We start from the raw sequence: 27070 nt of genomic DNA on the forward strand, positions 1-27070 counted from the left end.
TATATAAAATTTCACTTAAGTGTTGTTACATCCTTAATTACAACATACACTCAGGATCTTTAATATTTTATAAACATTTCGATAGTTCGAGTGCGCGGAAACAAATTAGGAAAATCCGCCGAAGATAAATCAGTTTCGGTCAATATGATCACTTATAAATAAACTTGCTCTGTGTAAAAATACAAGTTAACGTTAAGAATAAGAATTTCACGAATAAGAAAACTCTCTTAAATTGTTAACAAAAACTCCAAATGAAACACCTAGCCCGCCCACGGTCGAAACAAAATTTCATACGAACGCACTTAACAAGCTAGTTTCCGTTTGCGCGTCTATTGTCAATTTATATAAATTAATGAAGAAAGCACTTGAGATTGTGAAACACAATACAACATTTCATGTATTCATTTAACAACTTTGCTGAACTTTTATATTTTACACTTACTTCCTTGTCGAAAGAAAGTGATGTGTCAAAATGAGCAATAATTCAATTTACATTGTATAATGTATTTTTGCACCCCCCCCGCAAAAAAAAAAAAAAAAAAAGAAAAAAAAGAAAGAAAAATAACAACAACAACAACCCCCAAAAAGTACCCAACAACAAATGTACAAACAAACAAACATGAATGTAAAATTGTATTTTCATTTTTTTTTATCTTAATTTTTATGTTTTTTATGTCATGTATATATTGAAGAAACTATCGCATTCATTCAGAACCACGGATAATCACGAAAGTTGGGCGATTTATGTCGACATTAATAGTAATTTGTCGAGCCTTACGAATTTCGTCTACATTTTGCGGTAATTAAGATTTAACTATAATTATTGTAGATAAATATCATCATTCAAGTGCATCCGCCAATAACTGCGACTACACTTAGTCAAACTTAATAAAATTTCCTATGTTCAAAGTGTAACATTTACGGCGAAGACGTTTTAGAAGGAAGTGAATATGAAATGTGAAGCATGAAAATGGATTTATTCTTTTTATCTGTCCTGGTCACCGTATTTCAAGGTAAATATGTTCATTTGTTTTTCCTTCGTCTATTTTTTCGTTTAAGAATTAGAATTATCATAGTTTTAGTTTTAGTTTTATCATACATAAGTTAACAAAATATAATGTTTAATCATCGAAATATTGATAAACTATATGGCTTCAAGAACAAGCTATGATTGTATATTCGGACTTAGTAAAGACATAGGACTTTTACGACGTAATACTGAATTTTTTATGCTTAAATATGATTATAAAAATGGGTGAGGGATTAACGAATAAAGTTTTTTTACATCAACATATCCATATCAACGTTTGTTTTTTTCTTTTAAAGAACTTTGAACTTCATTCGAACACGTGGGTGCATGTGATTTATGTTTTTTCCTTTGCGTCTTAATTTTTATGTTTGAATGTCTCCAACAATGACTTTCTTTATAAGATGACAAGTCAGTTTTAATATAAAACTTCCTTTTACAATGGGTCGTTCGTGACCAAGTGAGTAAGGTCGTTGGTCTTAATGCTGTTCTTCCCAACTCGCCAGTGTATGTGGATTCTTTTATGTGACCAAGCTATCCAGTAAGGTTGTCCTACTCAGGTGCTCGTTTGTGTCTCAAATAATGCACAAAAGGGCACCGAGGTCTTCCTCTACCAGTAAAGCTGTAAAGTCACCATATATGACCTCAAATGCGATGTAAAACCCGATAAAAATGTCAAACATTGATACACAGAAAATATCTAAAGCATAATACACGTCATGTATCTGTACGTAAAAAGCCACTGCAGTTAAGACAATTGTATTTCCATGCCATTTCAGCTTCATGGTCCTTCTTTGTTTCAAAATCAACACTGCAATGGTCAAGGAATAGAGATGGATGCGAGATAGCAACACCAACCATACAATATGGCCAGAAAGACCTTACCGTTGATATGAATGGACAAGCTATAGAACAAGAAGTCTGGGTCGGTTACTATCAACAAACTGCCTTGTTTGAGTACATAGGTAAATTCAAGTAATTTTGTTTGAAATAACAAATATCTATGTACAATGTATAATTCTAAGCAATATTCGATATGAAATTATACTTTTTTAACGTCATGGGTTCTTATGAAAATATGGGTCTTTTGATTTTGATAGCAATGTATATTCATAATTTTCCCTTCAATGTCAGGTATTTATGCCAACAAAGCCATACATTGTCCCGTCTATCGGCAATCTGTATAATGAAATTATAATAACGCAAATTGTTATTGACGACTAGTACATAAGAAAACCAAGCAGTTTTAGACTGTTTTCAAAGAACGGTGGGAAAATGTCGCACGAAAGTAAGATGACGTCAGCCGTTCAACGGCTACGTGAACGCGTGTAAAGTCATCATACAATGCTGAAACGCATTAGAAAAATAGCCGGTCATATATGTAATATATATGTAAGATATTCTAATTTAATAGCTTAGAAATGAATAATTATCATGTTGTTTTTATCTAGGGTGCATGAGTTCAGATGACTTAGATATACAAATACCTAAAATACAACTCGGTGAACGGAATATCGGACGGTGCTACTCTGCTTGTTCCCACTCGCCTTTTATCGGGATACAGAAGAGTAAGGTAGAGCATTGTTTTAACGATAATCTTCATTCAATTTAGAATTTTTCTACAGCATTAAGACATTAGTTTTACAAGTATGAATGTTAACAAGAGCCACCGCCTTTCTAAATTCAAAACATCGGAGGAAAAATATTGTAGCAAAGAATTCTTCAAGACAACATCATTTGGTTTGCAAAAAAGTATAATTACAATTAAAATTTCATACTTGACATTGACAGTCAATGTCATTTACACATTAAGGTTATACCTAAATTATTCATCATAGTGGTATTGTTATAAGCGTTGTTTTGTCAAAATATGAATCAAACCTATCCATATAATTACTATTAAAGTTATGATATAAACATTTGAACAAGTCGGTCAAGGTCAGTTTAGTTTTAAGGTTAAACTTGAATTAAACAACATGTTCAGTTTTAATTTCAACAATAAGCTTTGTTTTGCCCAAGTATAAATTCAATCTATAAAAACATATTTTGATTTCTATAACATTTGCAAACATTTGCATTAAGAAAAATATTTTCACCTTCGTGATCAAGATCATTTTAAGGTCAAGGCCCTGTTTGATTTATACAATACATCTATTGTGTCAAATATGGCGTATATAGTTTATATTTTATTCGTAAATGAATTACAGTCATGTCAATTTAAACTAGATTAAATAATTTGGCCTTGATGGTCAAGGTCATTTAAAGCTTAAGGGCATATTTGAATAATTCAATATATCGGTTTGGTCATAGTGTTCTTCTGTCAAAGTATGAATCAAAGCTGTATGACACTTTAGCATATTTCAACAATTTTACACTCGAGGTCATTTTTTATGATCAAGGGGAGACTATTTTATGATAATATAGACAAATGTGCCTAAAGCCATTGGTCGGGTCTTGACAGCTGACCCCGAGTTTTAAACGTTTTTATCTTTTGTGAATGTGTTTATTTCAAATGCCTTCTGAAAGTAAAGAGGGCAGTGGTCTGCTTTATTGTGTTATCTCTAATGTTTTGTATATGCTTTTAGAATGTACATAACATGACTATGGTGCTTTGATATGTGAATACTAGAAGGTTCCTTGGTTTAACTAGCTGTAAATGAGTATCAATAGTCGGCTTATCAAAAACTATGTCTGTTAAAATACTCTTCTTTATAAAATATCTGTTACTAGGATATTTTATGAATAGTGTCTAGATAAACTTTTTTTCGGCAGATTAGCAACGGTTATAATATATAAAGACCACAATGTTAAAATTATGTGACATAAATTGTATGCCTCTTGAAGAACCCTTTTAGAACAAGGAAGATGAACTATGATTTTTGTTTTACGGGTGGAGGAAAACCCCAGGGGCCTGTCTGAAGATACTTTCAGGCACGAACGGGTACCTTAGTAGAACCACCGTAGTAACTTTACATGGGTATATTTAAAAGCTCTACAGCTTGCTTTACTTCTGTTTTTATCATGAAATGAAAGACACTGGGACCAACACATACGGGAAGCAACTGCCTAGTTGTTAATTTGTTAAAACAGATATTTTTTTGTTCTAGCCCCACTGAGGACATAACCATGTTGATGACACATGTACTAGTAAGTTCTAGAAAGTAAGCCCGAAAGTAGTTTGTTTAAGATATCGGGTTTTATCTCAATGGGGCTTAGATAGATATTTTAACGTAGATTCAAACGAATCAAAATCTATCATACAACTCCTTCCCGCTAAAATGACATTTGATTTGAAGTTTGTAGACTTTATTCTGATATCTACATGTACTAGCAAATCTGACAATAATGTTTTATGGTTATCTATAGAAAACATTGGCCCTCCCAAATTTTGTAGAATAAAGGGGGTCTAGAAATTGACACCGTCCGTCTGTACGTTCGTCCGTCTGTCAAACTGTATGTCTGTCCGTCACATTTTCGTGGCCGGTCCATAACTGTTTCATCCATCAAGGGATTTTGATTATACTTTGCACAAATGTTCACAATAATGAGACAATGTGACATTCGCCTAATCAACTACCTCCAAGGTCAATGTCGCATGTAGAGGTCAAAGCTTAACATGGTCTGTTATAGGGTAAATTTTGTGTCCGTTTCATAACTTTTTCATAGAGCAAGGGATTTTGAAATTACTTAGCACAAATGTTAACAATAATAAGACGATGTGTCATGCGCAACATCCGGACCCCTAACTCAAATGTCAAGCGCACACGGAGAGATTAAAGCTGCACATGGTTTATAATAGGGTATTTTTGTGTCCTATCAATATTGTTTTATCGACCAAGGGATTTTAAAATTACTTGGCACAAATGTTCACAATAATCGGACGACGTGTCACGCATAACAACCGGAATCCTACCTTCATGGTCAAGGTCATACTTAGGGATCATCTTAACATTGTTAGTTAATATAGGGTATATTTTGTGTCAGGTCAATCTTTTTTTCCCCCAGTAATTAATAGATTTTAAAATACCTCGGCACAAATGTTTACAATAATTACGGACCCGACACGAAACATACCCTGTAATAGACCAAACCCTGTTTTGATTTTCTATTTGTTACATTTTATGGCTTTGAAATAGTGATAACAACTATATATACAAACGAAATTTGTTGAAACATACACAGGATTTATTTCATTCTATATCTTTAATGAATTTATTGTTGCATGTGCAGAGTAGCATTGATAAAGAGTTTGCTCTGAAAGTTCGGATCCATATCTCATTCTTTTGAAATAGCACAATTTTGTACTGCATGTAAAAAGGGGACGTAGGTCACTCTGTTACAAATGCTTGTTTACAGTGTTATTGCATACCAGACATACCAAAGAAAAACATAAGACAACTTGGCTGCAATTATTGGTGTACTGACAGGTATAATGCTGCTTGTGGAGGACACACTTTCATTTCAGTGTACAGAATGTTATCTCACAACGGTACGTAAAGGATTACGTTTTGCCTTATGCTTTAACAAAATTCATTTTAACTTAATTAGAACTTCAAACCACTTGCCCTTCACCGCTCTTGGATTGTATTGCGCCACGGTCTTTAGAGGAAGCTATCAAGATAGTTAAAGGTACATCTGTGGTTGTACTTAGGTGCCCGTTCGTGACTGAAATAATGCACGGAGGGTTTTCTACCACTAGTTAAGATGGAAAGACGTCATATGACCTATTCTGCGTGTGCTTTCATCTAGTAAAATATAGTAAAGTTAACAAGCAAAGTAATTTAAGTCTATTGTTGATTGACTGTTTAGTCATGTTTTGTATCCGGGAAAAGTGATGGAGGAAGATATCAGGTACCCCTTCATGACTCTCTTACGAGCGGACAACCAATCGCATTCTTTCGACCATATTCGTCAAACTTCGGATAAGAGCCTCAAACACAATAGTAAGAATACTGTATTTCGGTTTTACCTACGCTACACTGTCGGGTACTTGAAACGGTGCAGATTTTCCGTGATACGGTGCTTCCATCCAAGATCGAGGAAGGTAAACAACAAGAAGGTTCATATATATCATATGTCATATCATATGTAACATACATTGTGAACTTATTGATCTTATTGTTACATTACATGCAACTATTCTTCTTTTACAATATAAAACGGATTTGTCTAAATACATAGAAATAAAATGACACGTGCATTCTTGTTGTATACCTTCCTCCATCATGGATTGAAGCACCCTATCACGGAAAATCTGCACCGTTTCAGGTACCCGACAATGCTCTAAGGAACTTAACATGTAAACCAATAGTAATTTATTGCTAGGAGTTAAATTTATTCCAATATATCGGGTAAAAGTCCAGCAAAAATAAGAAATTTAAAGGTATGAAAGTAAACAGTATATTATGTACAAACTTATTCTAATGGTTGTAGAAACGGAAAGTATTAAATATATACATGTCGACATTAATTCAGATTAAGATACAATTGTACATCGGTGGGCATTTTCTAAATTGATTATGATTGTGATTGTCAGACATATTTTCAATCATAATTTTACCGAAATAGACTATATTTTCCTTTGGATTTCAAATATATATATACATTCGCTACACATCACCAACTATTACACCTCTGTTTTTGTTTACATATAAAAACCACGTAGTAAAACTACTTTCAATCCGTAATAATTCCGGGGTTATTATGAATAATAGCCGAGATGTACCGATTGGTGGACACATAAGCAGCACAATCGACCTTCCGGAAGCAAACAAGATAGCTTCCTCGCATGAAATAATATAAGTCTCTGGAGGGAGTCGAACCCACTAAGGCAAGGGACAAGTTGTTCTGTCAACAATTTGACATCTCTGCTGATGGCTTGAATAGAGACTGACAAAAAAGTTTTATTTTTGAAATTTAGATTGTCATTCATATAGATGTATACATGCAACTTCAACTTCATGTTTATGTCCTTATCGGTAGACTCTAGACATATTCCTGAAAAACAAGAGTACAAAAAAAGATGTCTCAGATTAGATATCGACCAAACAGGAAATAAAACATATCAATGGAGACTTTGTTCCGACGAAATGTGGGTATTTTGTACGTCTGGTGAGTTTTGTTTATATTATAGCTATGATATTTTCCAGGTATATATGACTTACTGCACAATTTTAATATCATCTCAGCATTTAATAACGTTTAACTTAATAAACTTTAAAAGGCAATCTGATGTACGTAAATGGTTACAAAAGGAGCGACATGTTATAAGGGGAAAATTACAGCATGTATGTAAAGCTTTAACCCAACCTGCGTAAATGACCACGGGCGCAGCAATTTCTAAACATCTTTATATAACGGATTTATAATACAGCAAGATAAATTTATTTAAGGGGAAACGAAAATAATTCACTTTATAAATTATCAACAACCGTGTATATAGTTAATACAAGTTTGCGTCATTAAAAAATTAGAATGAGAGGTCTTTTTCATCTTGATTGCTCAAATGTCGAGAAAAAAGGAATTGAAAGGTTGAATTGCATTTGCGAACAATTGCGGCTATTTCTGTCAGTCTCCGAATAAGTTCTTATAAGGAATAATCAAGTTAAAGGAGTAGCAAGTACACGGTTTACACAGCCATATAACAGTGCTTGGTGTTATTGTAGCAATAAAGTGTTTACTGTGCATGGAAACAAGAAATAGTAAAACGATATTCAGAAAACAATTATCAATTTATACAGATGAAAAGATAAAAAACGGAATGAACCACTGTCCGTAGCGTAATGTAACATAAAAGATATTTCCCACCTGTTCTTTTACCGATTTTTTCTCCTCGATGTTATTTTGTCTTTTGAGTAGTATCGTGTTCTAGTCCGGTTGCAGCCGACAACTGTGGAGTGGATCTTTTGTTTTGGGTTTTACGTCACATCGACACAGTATAGGTCATATCGCAGCGTTCCAGCTTTACTGGTGGACGAAGACCTCAGGCGCCCTTCCGTGCATTATTTCAGGCACGAACGGGCACCTGAGTAGAACCACCGACGTTCCGTAAGCTAGCTGAAAGAATCCAAAGTCCCTGTTGGGATTCGAACCAACAGCGATGAGGGGCAAGTGGTTTGAAGTCAACGACCTTAACCACTCGGCCACGGACGCCCCATGGAGTGTATCTGATAACATCTCCAATAACCATCACGATTATCCAGTGAAAAGCGACGATAAAAACGTTCACTATTATAAAATGTTTTGACCCTGTTTACATGTACTGCTGCATTGTACGGATATGTTGAATGTCAGATGTACTGTTAAAATAGTAATGTTGTAAAAAACTTTATGTGTTTTTTTTAGATTTTAACCAATCAGTCAAAATTTGTTATAAAAAAAAAAGTTGGAGGAATGCAGCGTCACTGTGTTTTCAAACACATGGTTATCCGATTGGATATGAAAACGTACGGAATGTGATTTTCGTGGCCAAATACGGCTGGGCAGGGATCGTGTGGAGCGATGTAATTTTCAACGATAATGGTATTTTTTTCCATAAAATAATGTTTTCAGAAGATTGGAACGATTTTTGTAAACAACTACGTAAAACAAGAAAAAAGTTTCAAAATCCGAATTCCACACTGAAAAGCTCTAAATCATTTTGGTTTAGATTTCTGGATAAAAGAGTCTCCCAAAATCAAATACATGCAATTAAAGGTTTTCTTATATTATTAATACGTTTATGCGTAAATAACTAATACATGAATACATTCATGTGTAAATCACCAATGACCAATTAAGAAAACGCATTTGTTGATTTTTTATCTGTTTATTATCAGTAGTTACTTCTTTTACTTGAAAGAGAAATTAAATATAATCTAAATTATGCGATTCAGCAATTTGATTTTGTTTACTCATTTTAGATTTAGAAAACTCGAAAACTTTGTTGGACATCAGTTATGGGTATTTGAAATATGTTAGTCCTTACGGATATGTTTTACATTTTTCAAAAGAAGACACAGGAAAATATATTCTCTGCAATGGTAAGATTATTTTATTTATATTTATAAGTGTATTATTCGATTAGGTCAATTACAAAATATGTACAGGGCAAATTTTAATCATGCAATTGTAATGCGATCTTTCATTATGAAAACAAAAACAAAAGCAAAACAAACATAAAACCGAAAGAGAACTTGCAAATAATTTAGCGAACACTTTCATGCCGGTAAATGCAGTTTATTATAGTGCAAATAAACTTCTCGATTTTTCATTGGTCGAAACGTCCTTTTTATCATCATTGAATCTACGATTTATCAATTCAAGAGACCCTTTTGTCTCCTTACTTAAATAGCAAATAGCGGACATTCGTTGTTTCAATTTTTAAATCACCGTATCTTTTTGTCAGTCATTTTGCGATAATTACAAGTTTGATGATTGTTGCTCACTTTAAACATACTTTGTAACAAAAAAAAAAACACTTATTTTTGTACACGTACGATTATATATAATCACGAGGATGCACGATTTCGTTGATTTTGACATGCTTAAACATCTCTATTCAAAACCTTTCTAACGTTATTAACACGAGCCATCAGCTTAAAACAGTTTTAAACTACAAGAAATCGCAGTTTTAATAGAGTAAGTCGATGACTATTGTTGTAAAAATAAAATGGTCTGGAAACGGTTTGAGAATACATGTATTGGAGAAATAAGAGCTTAAGTAATGGTTCGCACAAAACTCCGTTATTCAGTAAAGCACATTTTTACTGATTTGGTGGAGGTAAATGTGTGTAATAAGGTATGAATGGGGAACAAAAATTCTGACTGGCACAACGGACCATGAGTTCCAAGAAGGTCATTTATTGAATATTCTTCTCCCGGGAAGGCAAACGTGTTTCATGTCGGTATTACCGAGATTTAACGCTATAAAAGGTCATGAAATATTGTCAGAAACTACGCCATGTCGAGATTTAGGTATATTCGTCTATTTCATGATAACACCCCATCGCATACATCTAAGATTGTGAAGTCAATTTTGTAGTTTGAGAAAATTACCCCTTTACCACACCAGCCATACTCTCAAGATCTAACCCCAAAAGACTCAAAAAGTTCTTATCATGTCGTCGACACAAGCCCCGACAGACCCTCAGTTAACTCATCAATCAATGCCTCAGAGGTTTACCTAAATCAGCGTACAGTGACACATTTCATAAAAGGATTCAGAGCTATAAATTATGCACATTGTATCATAAACTGCGGATATTTTTTTTTGAAAAAATGTCATTTTCATTCGGCAATTTTGGTCGCATGCTTTTTGAATAATATACAGCACATATTTAATATTTCATTATTATTGAAAATCATTAAAATTCGTTAACGAGCATCACTTGAGAAATTCCTCTCAACAGGAATCATTGGAAATAACAATAATTGAGTTTTTAACAATTGATAAAATGAACTTGTTAAGATTTGAGCTTTGTTATGTATTACTGTACACCTAGCTCAGTTAATTATCAAGACAACTGGCGATGCTAACTATATAAACAACCGGAATTGTATTTCTATAAACGATCAAAACTATATATTTCTGTTCATAAAACAGAAATGATTTTTTGGCTACTAAGTCTTTTCTTCATGTAACCGGTGCGTCAATAAAACGTTTCTTTGGTTCAGTGGTTTTAAGCATTGTATAACTTTGCATGTAAACTTTATTATTGCAGTCTCTTGTTCCGTTTCTTGTCAAATATGTTTAACGTCTTTTCACAGATACATCCGTGAGAACAGAAACAACAAAATTGACAACTATCGCTCGTGATACTTCGAGTACAAAACGTACGCATGTAACCTGTGTGTGATTTATGCATATATCTGTTCCGAGAAATTAATTTTAAATTTGATTATTAATCAATAATAATTTTAGGAAATTTAAGAAACTTATTAATTTCAAGCAATTATTATAATCTCATTTATAGATATCAATCTAACTTACGGAAAAAGTAATATTTATTAACAGTTATAAAACAGTAAAACAAGCTAAATTGTTTCATTATAAACAACCGCAATGGTATTTGTATTCACAACATGATTGGTTTTGTATATATAACCCAAATGTGTTTTTGTCTGAATTATCAAAACGATATCTATTCATATGACAGGAATGTTTTTGTAACTAATAAAGTCTTTCCTTCATGTAATCAGTGCGTCAGTAAATCGTTCATTTGGCTCAGTGGTTTAGAGCGCTTCATTAGATTGCGTTTAATTTTCATTGTACTAGTCTTGAGTTTCGTTTTAAGCCAATAATGTTCAACATCTTTTCACAGATACGCCTGTAGAAAAAGAAACAACACAATTGACAACTATCACAAGTGATGATAACTCTTCGCCTACAAAACATACTCATATAACCAGTATATGATTTATGCATTTATCCGTTATTATTATTTAAGAAAGTTATAATAATTGATATATTTTGAAGATTAAATAACCTTATTGATTTCAAGCAATCATTATAACCTCATTTAACGGGATCGACCTATCTAACAGAGTAAGAAAATATTATAACAGGTATTTAACAGTATATCAATTGTTCTGTGATAGGCATTGTCATTAATATAATATTTTGTGCAAGTATATGACTGTATTAATACTGATGTTCGGATATATACCATGTCTAAACTTATTGGTGTTTACAATGATTACAGCAACGACAACAGAACGACTTTCATCAACATCTTGGTCAAACACACCAAATACACACGTCTGTTTCGTTGGCTGACGAGATAAGAAAGTCACACAATGACTCATCAACCAAAGGTAAAGGACAAATCAAAATCGATTTAGTGCCTTTGTTTCATTTTCACAATGGTTCATGTGAGTGTGTAAAAGCATTCTCAGTGACTTGGATTGATATTTTAATAAGCAAGAATCAAATATTAGCAATACAAAAGAGAGAAAGAAAAAAATGGGGTGTGTAAAATTTTGAGCTGATCAAGTGGTGGTTGAGTATAAGAAAGAAGCCATTGTAAATGTGTAAACACTTACAAACCTAAATTCATTCTACATGTATTACTGAATCTTTTTCTTTAGCAGTATTTCTTGGTTTACAGGCATTACTTGCCTTTCTAGCGTCGATCTTTAGCGTTATTATTAACTTAAATCTCTATGAATAAAGACCGATACATGTTTATTTTCAGATACTGACATACCTGTCATTGTAGGCGTATCAGTTTCAGCTATCCTGGTTGTCGTTATAATTGTGATCATTCTGATCCTAGTCAAACGGTATGTTTCCTCATTTGAAAGGAATTTAGATACTATAAGCCTCCTTAGATGTTTTCATAGTGCAACGTAACTTACTTCTTGGTGAAGTTTACAAAAATATCAATGTTTCTTTTCCAAAACAGGATTGAAGTAAATCTTTTTCACAAGTATGTGTTGATATTTATGTATTTATGAAATATGCTTTATTTTATTTATCTGCTTTAGCATTTAAATAAAGTAATTCTAATTGGTTTTACATTTGTGATTTATTCTTCTTTTCTGCTGATACATTTTTATAGGAAGAAAATACGTTGTTGTACTGAAGGAAAGCAGTTAACTGAGGTGGCTGATCAAAAAAATTCAAAGACTAAAAATCCTATTTCACACGTAAACAATTCTTACGAGCTTGTTGATGCTGAATATATAGATACAGCTATCAAAACAACATCTGATTTGTGTGATGGCACTTACAACATGCCCGAACAAGAAGCAGATGAAGTAAACACAAACGTAACAACATACGACATCGCTGGTACCGACAGACAAACATTAAAACAGGAACACGACAATATATATAATAAACTGCAATCTGAAAGCAGTCCCATATATGATCACACCAATGATAAATCTAAAACTGGAATTCAAGCGTCTGATGATACATACAACACAACGAAAGATATATCAGCGAATTCTGGATTTAAACTTGGCGGCAATCATGCAGTTGGTATGAATACCATTGAAGAAAGCCCTTACAATCACACTAACTCTGATCCGTTTGAACAAAAACAAGTAGACAATGTCTACAACACTGCTAGCTTTTAGTAAAATGTTGAAAGGCAGGAACACGCACAATTCAATTTATAAGCTGATACAGAAGATTGATGAAATATAGTACAAACTGTATATTGTTATGCATTATTATATTTGTTATAAGACATTACGGAAAGTTATGTTGACATATATTTTATCTTTTGTAAAGCAAATTCCTTCTACGGTTATGAAGCCGCTCTAACACTATTAGTATATCGAGGAATGTTCGTAGAAAATATTCTTTATTCTGCATGACCTCTGTGTGGCATTGATTGCAAAAACGTTTTGAGCAGGTGCTCTAATGAACGCTGTAAATGATGAATGACCATTTTGTTTTGGTTTTCTCTGATCTTCTATGACCTGTATTGACATTCTCAAATAAATGTTTTTAGGAGGAACTCATAAAATAAAAATAGAGTCTATTGTCTTTTATGTGATAGGCTTATTTTTAAAACGGGATAGTAAATATAATAATCAATTAAGATTGATCGTACAGATTCAACAGATGTATTTACTAATTCCTTTACAAAGCTATGGACTATTCAATTGTGCTAATTAAGAAATACAAATCTGCAACGTGCTCAAGATGAGGTATTTTCAACACTCGCCTCCCGACGTCTGTCCGTTCGGGCTTGAGGGATATTATGGGATGAATATCCTTGTTCATTATGTACAGCCTTGTGGGGGTAAAAGTTTGCTGATGAGGTGAAAATATGTTGCTTATTGGGTTTCAGAGATCAAGGAAATAAGCCCATAATGGGAACTGAAGGAGAACATCCGTCCTTCCACACTTCTTTTGTAAACAACACCCCCTTAACCATTTGGTTAATAATACAAAAAACTTTGTAGGTTTTATTGTTAAAGTTAACGTTTGTGCTTATTTAATTATGAAAGGAAATATGCTATTACACATCAAACGTCTATTCCGGTAGAATTGCTTAATTTGTTTAATATTTTTTTATAAAGGAAGTAAAGGGTAAAAGAAGTTAAATCAATAAGTCAAGAATTATATTTTGTTTCTCAACCTTGAAAGTAAAGTGTTCATCACTTATATAAATATATAATATATTTTAATGTAAATACTACATGTAAGTACAAGGATTGTCCTAAAAGATCGCATAAAGTTCCGTAATGACAATTTTACATTTCTGAGGAAACATTTGTATTTACTATTGGAAGTCTCACGGCAAATTGTACGAAAAGTAGTATATGTCATTCAATCAAAATTTTGAAAAAATACACTAATACGTTCTTACAGCATACACAATTAACTAAACCAGATACAAAGAAAAGATAATCAAACATGACGTGGTTTGACGATAACGACAAGCGCAACATAACGAAGTTATGTGCATCTCTTTAAATATTGTCAAATTTTTTTAATGTATCAATCAAAATGATAATCAAAACAGATTTGAATATCTAGTACGGTTTACAAAAGACACGGGTTTGTGATAAAAACCACAGGCGAAACACCACGTGCACAACAAAATTCCTGTAGAGTTTCATGACCCTAGTTAAAATACTTTTGAGCTATGTGTGACACAAGTTGGAGATTACAAACGTTTAGTAAGTCAAGGGCAAAACATTTGACAAAACAAAATAAATCCACAAGTTAAACCCTAGGTGCATAGACTGAGCAACATTCCTGTAAAGTTTCATGACCCTAGGTCGAATAAGTTTTGAGCTACATGCGACGCAAATTGAAATTTGCAAATTTTTACTTTGTCAAGGGCAATAACTCTGACAAAATACTTAACTCTACAAAAACTAAATAAATCCACACGAACATACCCGGGTGCACATCTCAATCTAATTAAAATCAGCTTTAAATAACGCTCCGCTTTTAGATCTAACAGTGACCAAATACAAAGTCATTTCTGGTAACCTTTAACACAGCCATTCATCGGCGAGCTTTCATAATTTTGAAAGCGATGCAGTTTCTAATTTTAACCCTGGGAAAGACAATACTGAATAGGTTATTTTCACGATTTCAAGAACAAACATGGCGTTGTCATCAAGTTAACTGGCAAAAATAAAATCTTTGCTCATTAAAAATTGACTCTATTTTTTCAAGTTAATTTGTTAAAAATTACTTCAAACATTTTTTTTTCAACAAAAATCAACAATTTGTTAAATTTCCACGGATAACCGAATTTTGATAATTCGTCTACTGGCTATCTGTCAAAACCGATTTGATTGCATTGCTAAAAATAGCTTTCTCGGGAAATCCGAATTATAAAGAAGGCGAACCATATTCGGTCGTCATTAGATGCACAGGAAATAAATAAGTAGATCTGAACTTTAGTCACATTGGTGCACAACTACACATGCTGGGCAACATCCATGTAATGGTTCATGACTCTAGGTCAAATACTTTTTGAGCTACGTGCGACACAAAATGAGAACGGATGGACGGACAGACGGACAAGGGTCAATCTAAATGCCCCCTTATAGTGAGAGCACACAAATCGTCTTCCGTATATCAGTGTGTAATGACGGGAAATGACTAACGTCCGGCTAAGTTTGTGAATTAAGCAATAAGTGTTACTAAAGACATATACTACATACATGTATATCCTATAGTTCGTGCACAGCTACACGTACTTACCATTAAATTTCCTTATGTATGCACCAAGTTTGAATAATTTCATTTTCGGAAAAGACTCTTATAGAAGAATAAAAGCATACATGTGGAGAATGAAACTGGATATACTCATTCTTTGTACTATAGAGATCATATTTCAAGGTAAACTTCTTTATTATTTGTTGTATGTTGTTTTGTCATATAAATAACTTATAATTGATACTTAAATTAAATATATTATAATTGGTACTTAAATAATGTTTTAATAAAGACTTTGAAACGTTAATTTCTAATAACAGAGTTAGTTTAAGTTGAACCCATATAACCCGGATGGCTTCCGACATAAGAATTTATTCTGTTTAAACCTGTTTAAAGTTGGTATCCCGGTTACATAAATTTTCTGTAATAAAATAACACATGAACCATAGGTATGATATTTAACTAAAATGGAAGGGATGGGGAATGTACAGTTTACAAATTTGGAAAGTTTTTCTTTTGTGTCAACATGTCGATATTGCTATTGATAATTTTGAAAGAACCGTGTTGGAATTTCTTTTATCGCGTGAATCAATCTGCAAATTGTCTTTGCAATTTAAGTTTATGATGAAATATCTTAAAATAATATATGATAAACATAATCAACAGGGAAAGGCGGCGTTCAATGAACGCAACCCCCGCATGACTCTTCTTTTACAAGTTGACAAATTGAATGACGCTTAACAAATGTCAAGTATTTGTTAAAACAATTGTCAGAGGACCACCAACAGAATAAGGTTATTCAATTGAATTAAAAATATCCTTTGAGTAATTTCATGTTTGTTTTAGAGTCATGGTGTTATTATGTTTCGAATACAACATTTACATTGACAAAGAAGAGCAATAATTGTGAGATAGCTACACCTGCTGTACAATACGGTAACCAAAAGCTTACAGTTGATATGAATGGACATTCTATAAAGAAAGAGGTCTGGGTTTGTTACTATCAACAAACTGCTTTGTTTGAGTATATTGGTAAATTTTACGTTTTTATTGTTAAAATAAACAATTTTCTATGGAGCTTAAAAATCTGAAACTACATTTTACCTATGCGGGAAAGGTGGTATTATGCTTTGTAAAACATGACCCAAACATATATTTATAATTTTCTTAGACTTTCGAGTTGTTCAGAAAAAATATGTTAAACTTGATGGGGAATCGGACGATAAAGTGGATTGCCTCCGAAATTTTATTCATAACCAAATGTAAAATTTTTATTATTTATATAATGTTTGTTTTCTGAAGTATGCAAGAAAACATGTTTTCTCTATTTCAAATGTGCCGGTCACAACTGATATATGAATGCCTATGTTGTTGTTACATATAGGTTGCATGAGTTCGGAGGACTTACAAATACCCAAAATTCAACTCGGTACACCGAATATTGGACGATGTTATTCTGCTTGTTCCAACACGCCTTTTATCGGGATTCAGAGGAAAGAGGTATAGCATGATCGTTCACCTTATAAGCTTTAGCTGAGAGAACAGATGATACAGAGGTCTTTTCCACTGTAGATGTTTTGAATATGTTAATACCGTAACTATGACAACGGAATATGATGGCTCTTTTTACCGTGGCATATTTTATTAATAAGGAAATAAGTAGGAAATTGGAAATATGACATGTTAATTTTAAATAATAAATATTTTAACAGATCTTGTAAATTTTGATGAGTATATATGAAAGCTGTTTAGATTTTGTTATTATACTGAGGGTTTTGAAATATTTAATCACTTATGAATTTATATACATTAACATGAAGTAAATCTATTCTCTGTCTTTATAGTGTAAGCTATTTGGCTTCATCCTTTAATCACAATAAGATTTAGAAAGAAATATTAACTTTATATTTTAAACAAATCAAAATGTTCTCAGCAATATAGGCTAAACAATAACCATAAACCAGTTTTTAAAACAGACGGGTTGAAATATATTATGTTAAACTTAAGGTGGAACCCAACTAATAAATACCCCCGCTTTGAAGAGTATTCAATAGGCTTACTATAGTAATCAATTTTAACTGAGTGGCGTGGTTCCCCAGAGAGGGCAAAATTTGTTCTTTTTTCTTTTAACATTATTAAATTAATGGATCACTCAGATCCATTTTGGAAAGAATAAAGTGTTTAATTCAATTTATATAATAATTAAAGGTGTTAATTGGCTAAATAATGCTTTATTTATTGACAGATATGGTACCTGATATTTTCAAGTCAAATGAAATATTAAATACTCGATAAAAGTACATTGAACCTACATACTTTTGAGAAAATTAAGGGAAACTTTGATAATCCCCATATTTTGGTTATTTTTGAATTTGAATTAGGCTCTCTAAAAGAAAAATGGCTAAACAAGTGTATAAAGTGATGAGGTAGTGTAACATTTGTATACATATTTCAAATATTTTGAGCAAAATCAATTAATTTGCTCGGTAAAAGTACATTGAAAATTAAGGGAAACTTTGATTATCCCCATATTTTGGTTATTTTTGAATTTGAATTAGGCTCTCTAAGAGAAAAATGGCTAAACAAGTGTATAAAGTGATGAGGTAGTGTAACATTTGTATACATATTTCAAATATTTTGAGAAAAATCAATTATTTTAATGTTAATTAAATGTTATTATTTGTTACTAAACACTGATCAGTAGGAAAATATTTTTCGTAAGGATGTTATTATAGATTCTTAAACTGAAAATTAACCCTTCTTATATCTAAAAAGTGCCCTTAACTAGTAATTCGTAGGTATATTTTGATTACATTTTGCACACCGGCGTTCTTTGTTGACTGTTTGGCAGTTCCTTATAGTGCCAATAACAAGGGTCATACAACAAGAAGTTTTGTTTTGTTTTTTGTTTTGCCTGCAGGATGCAAGCTGAATAATCATCGTCCGAACCCTCTTCCCCATGAAATAGCTTTTTTGTTTTAATTAAATTATTGCATCTATTATGTACTGAATTTTCTACCACATTCTAATATGTAAACTCTGGGACACATTGTTATTTACAGTGCTACTGCATATCAGACAAACCAGTTATAAGTAGTATCAGAAATCCAAACTGCAATGCTGGATGTTCTGTTTTTTATAACGCTGCTTGTGGCGGAGACAAGGTCATTTCACTGTACAGAATGCTACCTCACAACGGTAAATACAACATTTTTTATATTTCATACATACCATTCATGTTTTAAATGTTATTTATATACAAATGTATTTTTATAGATCTATAATTGTAAAAGTTTAGACAAGTGACACAAATAATTTAAGCTATCATCATACACTAACAATAAATTTAGATTACATAATTTGTGCCAAAATACACAAAAAGTAGACATTTCTACGGAAGTAAATGGTTAATACATAGCGATAAAAATAATATGATATTATAATTTACATATATTAAGTAAAGTTATACGGACAGCAAATTAGAATATATATTGATTTATAACATATGAAACATTTGCTGAGGAATTATTTTTTGATCACATTGAGGCGTTGAAATTTAAGTATATTTATCATTATTTTCGGAAGAATCTAAACATATTCCTGCTGCAAAACAGGACAACAAAACTTGTCTCAAAATAGGTATCGACAAAAGTAAAGGAAACAAAACGTATGAATGGAAATATTGTTCCGAACAAATGCCGGCACTTTGCACATCTGGTGAGTGTTTACTAATTACAGAGTTTTTACTGCAGTATGCTTTATATGAAAGCCGTTCAATGTATAAAACTGTACAAAGAAAATAAATATAATAAATAAACATAAATGTTTATCCATGTTAAATTTCACAAATGCATCTTTATTACTACAATATACACATTTAGAATTCTTACTTTTTCATTCGAATTAATGAGATTTCGTTATATGTTTTGGGATAACTCGTTTATATTACAATATATAATGCTCACAGTTGCTGCAAAGCCGAATCAATCGAGTTATTGTGGGAATATGAATAATGTTTTCTATAATATATATAGCTAGCAAATATTTCACATTTCTTCTTTCCTGCTTTTGTAAGATTCAGACCGATCAGTACAAATAAATATGAAACAGAAAAGCTGGATGAATGCAGCGGCACTGTGCTTTCAAAGACATGGTTATCCGATTGGATATGAAGACGTACGGAATGTGAATGTCACTTACAACATGGCCAAAAACGGCTGGACAGGGATCGTTTGGAGCGATATAATTTACAATGAAACTGGTACTTGATGTTTTCAAAATGACATTCATAAACACCATTAAGTATCATAATAATTAAACTGATAAGATTTACTGCTATAGAAATAATTATTGATGTATATAGTATTTTCACCATTAGTTACTTATATGTTCTTATATATTCTATTCGTGTATAATAACGTGTAAAATAAAATAAGTACCATCATATAATTTAGACAATCAAGAAGCCTAAAAAGAGATATTTTTTTTTTTTTAGAATACCGAAAAAACTCGTCTGATATAAATCACGGGTATTTGAAATATGAGGTTTCCCTAGGATACGTTTTACATTTTTCAAAAGATTATGACGCCAGCAAATACATTCTCTGCAAAGGTAAGATTTTGCTTTTATCATGTCTCAATATACAATTCTTATAAAAACTATATGAATAAAAAAATAAATACAATATTATGTTGATAGTATCTAGCATAATTAAATGAGTAGATTGATGGAATATTAATCTTATTCCTGTGTAATGAATCTTCTTTATAGTATAACAAGGAAAATTTCCGTTTTATACAATTTCATTGATTGCGTTTTTAATCCCTGAAAAGCAAGTGTGTTGTTTCAAATATTTGCTGACACTGTGTACAAGGTAATGGTATATATTCTTAATTCTTGCGCGAGCATCAGTCTATATGTACATTGAATAAAAATTTCGTGAATTTTATTTGCTTTTTATAACATTAATATTTAATTAGCATGATTCAAATATCATTTATATATTTTCAAAGGTGAACCGGTGAGAATGGAAATTTGTGAGTTCATAACTAGCCAAAATGATAATAACCATTTATATACAAAACATACTCATAGTAAAGATAGCAAATGTATTTATTTTTTCTCAGTGTTTAAAGACTCTCTATGTTGATATTAAAAATGTCACATAACTGAAACTTTATACATGTATATCAGTCTCTTTCTAATCTCATCATTCGTTTCATTTATATTTCACATTATTATATTAACTACAAATAATTTTGTAAAACATATGGCTAATTATTGTGATCTTATTTATGAAAAGGAATACTAATGCTAGGATTTTAACTGTACACCATGTTAAGCTTGTAAATACTTAAAACACTTTCAGCGATGATAAGAACTAAAGCACACTCATCAATTCCAATGTCAAAAACGCCGGAAACACCTGTTACGCCGACTGGCGTGATGAAAAAGTCATCTTATGATTCATCATCCGATGGTATAAGATATAAGACAAATTTTACAATTGTTAGAATTTTCTTGTTGGAGTGCTATATTTATGTACTCATCAACAAACTTAGATGTTAGTATTTCCCATAAGAGCCAAATCGTATTTGTCTGTCAAACACCATTAACATACATATGTTTCTAAAAGTATGAACTCTTACGGGATAACATTCGTATGCATTTTACTCTTTCGAAAAGGTTCTTTTTCTGTTAAAAGTACTGCATTTTTATGGCAAAATAACAATACGAACATAATATCAATTAAGAGTAATTGATACATTGAAACAGCAACAGCAGCAATGATAGATCATACACTTATGTCTTTACATTCTTAAGTAATATGCACGCTAATGTCTTTGCAATTGCGAATGCAATTTCTTAAATTAATTGGATCATTTTTACATAATAGTGTATGATTTATGATCGGAATGTTTTCCCTGTAATCTTGTCAATCATATCAATGCAATGAAACATATTTCTGGTGTTTAATATTGAGCTGCTGAATTCGGTAAACCATTTAAAAAAGAGACTGAGAAAATCATTATAATTAGCATAATTTTGAATGAATTGATTAGAGTTTTGATATATAAAAAGAGGCAACCGCTTGTACTTATCCAGATACATTCATATATTCGATATCTTCCTTTTTCGGAAGCTAATTTGCTGTATCAGTTTTATTTTGTTTTTTTGGCATTATATTTTCTTTTATTTATTACTTGTTTTACTTGTATCATTCACTTTATTTCTAATACTGACATTTATATATCTGTTTTCAGACACTGATTTAACTGTTGTTGTAGGGGTATCAGTTTCAGCAACACTGCTTGTTGTTGTCATAGTGATCCTACTGGTTCTAGTCAAACGGTAAGGTTTATCAGAGAAAATTTAGTTTAAAAAACCTCCTGCATATTTGGATTTGATCTTAAACATTTTTTTGTCAACATTTAAAACATGCCGTTCAATACATTGAAACCATGGACGTTATTAGCTACAACTCTTTCTAACTGATATGTGATAGAGTTTTTGAGCAGATCCACATGCTTACAAAATTCAACCTTATTTTCTTACACAAGTTTTGATTTGATACTAAATAAGAACACGATTGTTTTCATTTTACTTGTAAAAACTTTTAGCTTGCTGAAACCTTGTCATTACTTTTTTCAAAAATATAAATAAAAGCAAACAACTTAATGTAGTTTGTGTTTAATGCATTTCAAACAGTATTACTTTAGTAATACATAGTTTTTACATAAAAGTTTTTTTATAAATTGGACATATTTATGAAATATATTTAGGTGATCAATTCTAATAAGGCTTTAGTATAATGAGTTATAAAGAATTATAACATATAATTTTATAGATTGTCGTAAAGATTTTTTATCTTCACATACCAGGTAACATATCAGTATATTTTGATTTAATAAAATATTTTGAATATTTTGAATTAATAAAAGCTTAACTACAATTGTCTACTGAAGTATTCAATAAGTAATGTCTAATTATTTTCATTCCTTTTTTGTTGTGATACATTTTTATAGGAAGAAAATTATTTGCTGTACTGGTGGGAAACAATCAGCTGAGGTAGCTGATCAAAAGCAAACAAAGACTAGAAGCCGTAATTCGCAATTAAACAGTTCATACGATTTTGTTGATGATGAATGTATAGATGCATCTTTCAAAGGAAATTATGATTCACCTGATAACACTTACAACATGCCTGACCAAGATGGAAACACTAAAAAAGCAGCATATGACATCGCTGGTAACGATAGACAAGCATTAAAAAAGAAACAAGACAATATATATAATAAACTTCAATCTGGAAACACTCCTATCTACGATCTTACAAATGATAAATCTAAAACTGAAATGCGAGCATTTGATGATACATACAACACAACGGCAGAGGCATCAATGAATTGCGTGATTAAATTTGGCAAGCATGCAATTGGTATGAACACCATTGAAGAAAGCCCTTACAATCATACCAACTCTGATCCGTTTGAAAGAAAACAAGTGGACAATGTCTATAACACTGCTAGCTTTCAGTAAAATATTTGAAAAGGAACACGCACAATTTATAAACTAACACATAAAGCATTTAATTTCTGAAATAAATTATAAAATACAAAAAAATGTAGTATGCATTATTTATAGCTATAATTGAGACAATGCTTAGAGTTTTGTCGACCCATATGAATGAACGTAAAAATATCATACGCTCTTTGTGATCTTGATTACAAAAGCATTATTTAAGACATGCGTAGTTCTTAAATATCTGAAAAAAGTGATCCATTGGAAGCCCTTAAAACAAGAAAATTACATGAAAATTGCCCACTCGGTTGGATTGAGTCTGTACATGAGGGATAATGAAAGAGTGCAACATCCCTCACTTCCCCCTAGCACAGACTTTAGCGGTACTCAATTCTCAACACTAAAAAGTGCTGGACTCAATGATTCCGAAGGACCAGAAAAAATATAACAACACTAAAGTAAAGTACGGGGTAACGTTTTCGGCTGCCACACAGCACTTAACACCTGCTGTTGTGATGTATAAATACCTGAAAAAAGTAATCCCTCGGAAGCATTAAAAACATTCTTAAAGCACGATGGTAAAAATGAAAAAAATCTATATGTGTAATGTTGGCACAATGAGTGTATTTTATAAATACTATTCATAGTAACAAACTAGTTCATTAAATTATTTCGAATGCATTAATAAACGTTACTGGTCTTTTCTATAGTTTCACTTCTTTTCCGGACGAATTACTTAATATTCTTTTAATATTTGTTAAATGCATACGATGTCTGATCAAAAAGTTCTCGACCCGATATACTTCTAGCCATTACACTGACATTTACACACGATACGTCGATACCGATATTTTATTGAAGATAACTGACCTAGTAACACGTTGTTTTACACTGATTAAGTAACATAAAACACACTTTGATCAGTACAGGGGTGTGTCATTTAGACCAAATGGAGAAAGTTGAAATCAGAGCCGTCATTTAGTACCTCTGGGATGTCCCCCAAGGAAATCCATTAGGACTTCATTGATACACTTTGGAAGGAGTCCCCTTCCTATAGCACTGTGAAAAAATGGGCTGCTGAATTTTATAGGGGCAGGGAGAGCATTGGAGATGATCAGCGGCTTGGGCGGCCAAAAGAGGCCACCAGCAATGAAACGGCCGAAGCTTGCACGATCTTGTCATGTGCGACAAAAGGCGAGACCCGCAAAGCATTGCTAGGGAGGTGTGTATAAGGTTTGGTTCAGTTCAGGCAATTCTAACTGATGTCTATGGCATGTCAAAGGTTTCCGCCAGCTGGGTCCCCAGACAATTGACTGACGACCAGAAACGGACCAGGCTTGACATTTCAAGATATCTTTTGTCTCGCTACGAGAATGAACCTGATTTTACCTTCCAGGTCGTAACTCAGGATGAAACATGGGTCCATCACTTAGATCCAGAATCCAAAACACAGAGTACAGAGTGGAAGCACCCTGGCTCACTCCCTCCGAAGAAATTCAAGAGGGTGCAATCAACAGGGAAGATGATGGCTTCATTTTCTTGAGATAGTCAGCGGATAATCATGATTATCTTGCGCAAGTTCGTACCATAAACGGTACGTTTACGCAGACGAATTGAGACGTCTGCGTGAAGAAATCGCGCGTAAAAAGAGGGACAACCTGACTCGAGGCGTTCTGCTTCTGTACGACAATGCGCCAGTTCACACATTTCAAGTAGCGATGGCAGCTGCAACTGACTGCGGCTTTGAAATTCTTACCCATCCCTCATTTTCTTCGGACTTGGCCCCTCTCACTTCTAGCTGTTTCCGAAACTGACAAAGCTTCTTGGTAGACGTTTTCGAAGCAATGAATGTGTCATGGAGGCGGTACATTTGTTCTTTGAGGACCAAAATAGAGAGTTCTATTTTGGATTGTTAAACTAATTGGAGAACAGGTGAGCAAAGTGAATTGATCTAGACGGCGATTATATTGAAAAATAGGACCATAAGTTGAGTTCTCTGAGTACCTGAAATATATCGGGGCGAGATTTTTTTGATCAATCCTCGTACATGTAGTGATACAGGTTATTCAATTTACACACAGACAGTCATCGATATTTGCATCGCAATGTCAACAAAATGCTCGTTTTATACATTTCTCCTCCAAAAGTCCTTGTAAATGCTATTTTTGATGTTGTTTTTACAAATAAACATGTAAAACATAAATCAAAAGTTAAATGATAATCAAATTGGGAAAATATTTGTTAAGTTCTGGATAATCACAAACACAAGAAAATTAGAAAACAGTGAACATCAACATGATGTCAATTATGAAAGAAAGTATCTTCTCTGCTCTGGCCCTTATAGCTTGAATCCTTCATTGCATGCTTCTTTCAATTCTTTCACATAATTCAGTGTGAACTGAATCCTAAACAACTTTCACATTTTGTTCCAGCTCACGGAGATTACGGCTATGCTTATTTTTGAGTTCAATTTTTACAATGTGCCACATATTTTCATCCATTCTAAACACTGGAAATCACTCTCCTCCTTACAGTGTACATCAAGTCTTGCGGTATGGCAGGTCGCTCTATCATCCTGGAAGATAAAATTGTTACCATACCCCCAATAAATGCTCCGAAGGCATAGTATAGTTTTCAAGAATCTTGAATGTATCCTTGTGTATAAATTAAGTCGGCCTTCAACATGCGACAGAAACCCAGTGCCCGTATAATTCATAGCTCCCAACACCATCACACTACCACCCCAAAATTTACAGCTGGAGTTATAGTTATCTCTTGATTGATGACCTGAACTTCTGCGAACATAGAGACGCCCATCACTTTGGAATACATAACATTTAGACTTTTAGAGCATTACAGTGGACTGATCAACCTAAGAACCAATCAGCATGTCCTCTGACAAAGTTCAAACGGAGTTTTCTATGTCTTGATGAAAGTAAAATGGCTTCTCTCATTTGTCGTAAACGTTTGGCCTCCATGTCCTAGCACGATCTTTGTGGCCTCTGGTCTCGTACCGTTTCAAAGTGTGGTATATCGTTGGTTTGAAGTTATTAAAAGACAGATTAAAATGATAAAAAATTATAACAGCAAGGTTAATACCGCAATTTGACTCTTTTTTTAGAAGAGACATGTTTAGAAAGCCAATCTCTTACCTTGGACGATCAATATGAATGGCGATATCAGCTACTGAGTCTTCCTGCTCCCTCATAATCTGGCATCGAAGTCTTTCCTCTAATGTTAGTATTTTGATTTGGAATTGATTTATAGCTTTTATATGCTCAATAAAGGCTCGCTTTTGATGTAAAACATGGTGGAAATATTTTTTAGAAAAACTTTATCTCAATTTCACTGATTACAAAGTTAAATGTCAAATATCTTATTTTAAGCACTTTTATCATTGAATTTTTAGTAAATGCTTATATGAACCATTCCCTTTTTTTCTGCCCATATACAGAACCAATAAACAGAACAAAATTTTATAAAACATTATTGACAGATGAAACAAAGGTTGCCTGTCAATGATGATTTTTATGTACGTCCAAGGACTTTTTGAGGGAACGTGTATAATTACATATATAAGATTACAAAACGGACTATATCAAAAAGGTTCATCTCCATATGCTCAAAAGAAACTCCAACCTAAATGCGATTATATAAATTTATTGAAATCAGTAAAATAAAAAAATTGTGCAGATAGATAGGATAAACATCTACACTTTTAAATTGCAATATTTCAGCGATATTTTCAGTTTCCCAATTAAAACACACAAAGTTTTAGGTAAGATAGATACAATATTTATATAATCTCTAAGAAAGATCTTTGAATCACGCGCCATTCTAGCCTCAAATTTAATGTGGGTCGGAATCTGGTTCAGACCATAGATATTTTCATATTTTTAAAGAT

General features: G+C 32.5%; 3 protein-coding genes across 7 annotated transcripts; all 3 read left to right on the forward strand.

The window, feature by feature from the left end:
- Positions 1–718: 718 nt before the first annotated feature.
- Positions 719–13510, forward strand: LOC132734900 (uncharacterized). Of its 5 annotated transcripts, none has more exons than XM_060721767.1 (12): positions 723–1013; positions 1807–1992; positions 2479–2600; positions 5384–5516; positions 7010–7138; positions 8372–8548; positions 8929–9048; positions 10775–10855; positions 11329–11415; positions 11710–11821; positions 12202–12289; positions 12568–13510. In XM_060721767.1, the coding sequence occupies exons 1-10, from the start codon at positions 965–967 to the stop codon at positions 11781–11783; spliced, it is 1158 nt and encodes a 385-aa protein (XP_060577750.1). In that variant the 5' UTR covers positions 723–964; the 3' UTR covers positions 11784–11821; positions 12202–12289; positions 12568–13510. The 5 variants fall into 5 exon arrangements, with proteins under 5 accessions (XP_060577754.1, XP_060577750.1, XP_060577752.1 ...); XM_060721769.1 differs by having other exon boundaries at positions 10775–10840; XM_060721770.1 differs by lacking the exon at positions 10775–10855.
- A 1677-nt stretch (positions 13511–15187) lies between these two features.
- LOC132734904 (uncharacterized) lies at positions 15188–19000 on the forward strand. The gene is made up of 4 exons (XM_060721775.1): positions 15188–15827; positions 16491–16676; positions 17029–17144; positions 18707–19000. The coding sequence occupies exons 1-4, from the start codon at positions 15704–15706 to the stop codon at positions 18887–18889; spliced, it is 609 nt and encodes a 202-aa protein (XP_060577758.1). The 5' UTR covers positions 15188–15703; the 3' UTR covers positions 18890–19000.
- A 183-nt stretch (positions 19001–19183) lies between these two features.
- Positions 19184–23268, forward strand: LOC132734905 (uncharacterized). Its single transcript, XM_060721776.1, has 5 exons — positions 19184–19361; positions 19720–19905; positions 20140–21124; positions 21909–21996; positions 22671–23268. Exons 3-5 carry the CDS (start codon positions 21016–21018, stop codon positions 23182–23184), a joined length of 711 nt encoding a protein of 236 aa, XP_060577759.1. The 5' UTR covers positions 19184–19361; positions 19720–19905; positions 20140–21015; the 3' UTR covers positions 23185–23268.
- The last annotated feature ends 3802 nt before the right edge of the window (positions 23269–27070 follow it).

Source organism: Ruditapes philippinarum, unplaced genomic scaffold, assembly GCF_026571515.1.
Source record: "Ruditapes philippinarum isolate M1 unplaced genomic scaffold, ASM2657151v2 ctg1096_1_1_1_1, whole genome shotgun sequence".
NCBI classification, from domain to species: domain Eukaryota; kingdom Metazoa; phylum Mollusca; class Bivalvia; order Venerida; family Veneridae; genus Ruditapes; species Ruditapes philippinarum.

Coding starts and splice junctions, on each gene's coding strand:
- LOC132734900 (XM_060721767.1), top strand. CDS start 965: ATGAAAATGGATTTATTCTTTTTATCTGTCCTGGTCACCGTATTTCAA. Junction 5,517..7,009: donor CAGAATGTTATCTCACAACG/GTACGTAAAGGA, acceptor CCTTATCGGTAG/ACTCTAGACATATTCCTGAA. Junction 8,549..8,928: donor TGTAATTTTCAACGATAATG/GTATTTTTTTCC, acceptor TACTCATTTTAG/ATTTAGAAAACTCGAAAACT.
- LOC132734905 (XM_060721776.1), top strand. CDS start 21,016: ATGATAAGAACTAAAGCACACTCATCAATTCCAATGTCAAAAACGCCG. Junction 21,125..21,908: donor TTATGATTCATCATCCGATG/GTATAAGATATA, acceptor ATCTGTTTTCAG/ACACTGATTTAACTGTTGTT. Junction 21,997..22,670: donor CTACTGGTTCTAGTCAAACG/GTAAGGTTTATC, acceptor ACATTTTTATAG/GAAGAAAATTATTTGCTGTA.
- LOC132734904 (XM_060721775.1), top strand. CDS start 15,704: ATGTATGCACCAAGTTTGAATAATTTCATTTTCGGAAAAGACTCTTAT. Junction 15,828..16,490: donor TATAGAGATCATATTTCAAG/GTAAACTTCTTT, acceptor TGTTTGTTTTAG/AGTCATGGTGTTATTATGTT. Junction 16,677..17,028: donor TGCTTTGTTTGAGTATATTG/GTAAATTTTACG, acceptor TGTTACATATAG/GTTGCATGAGTTCGGAGGAC.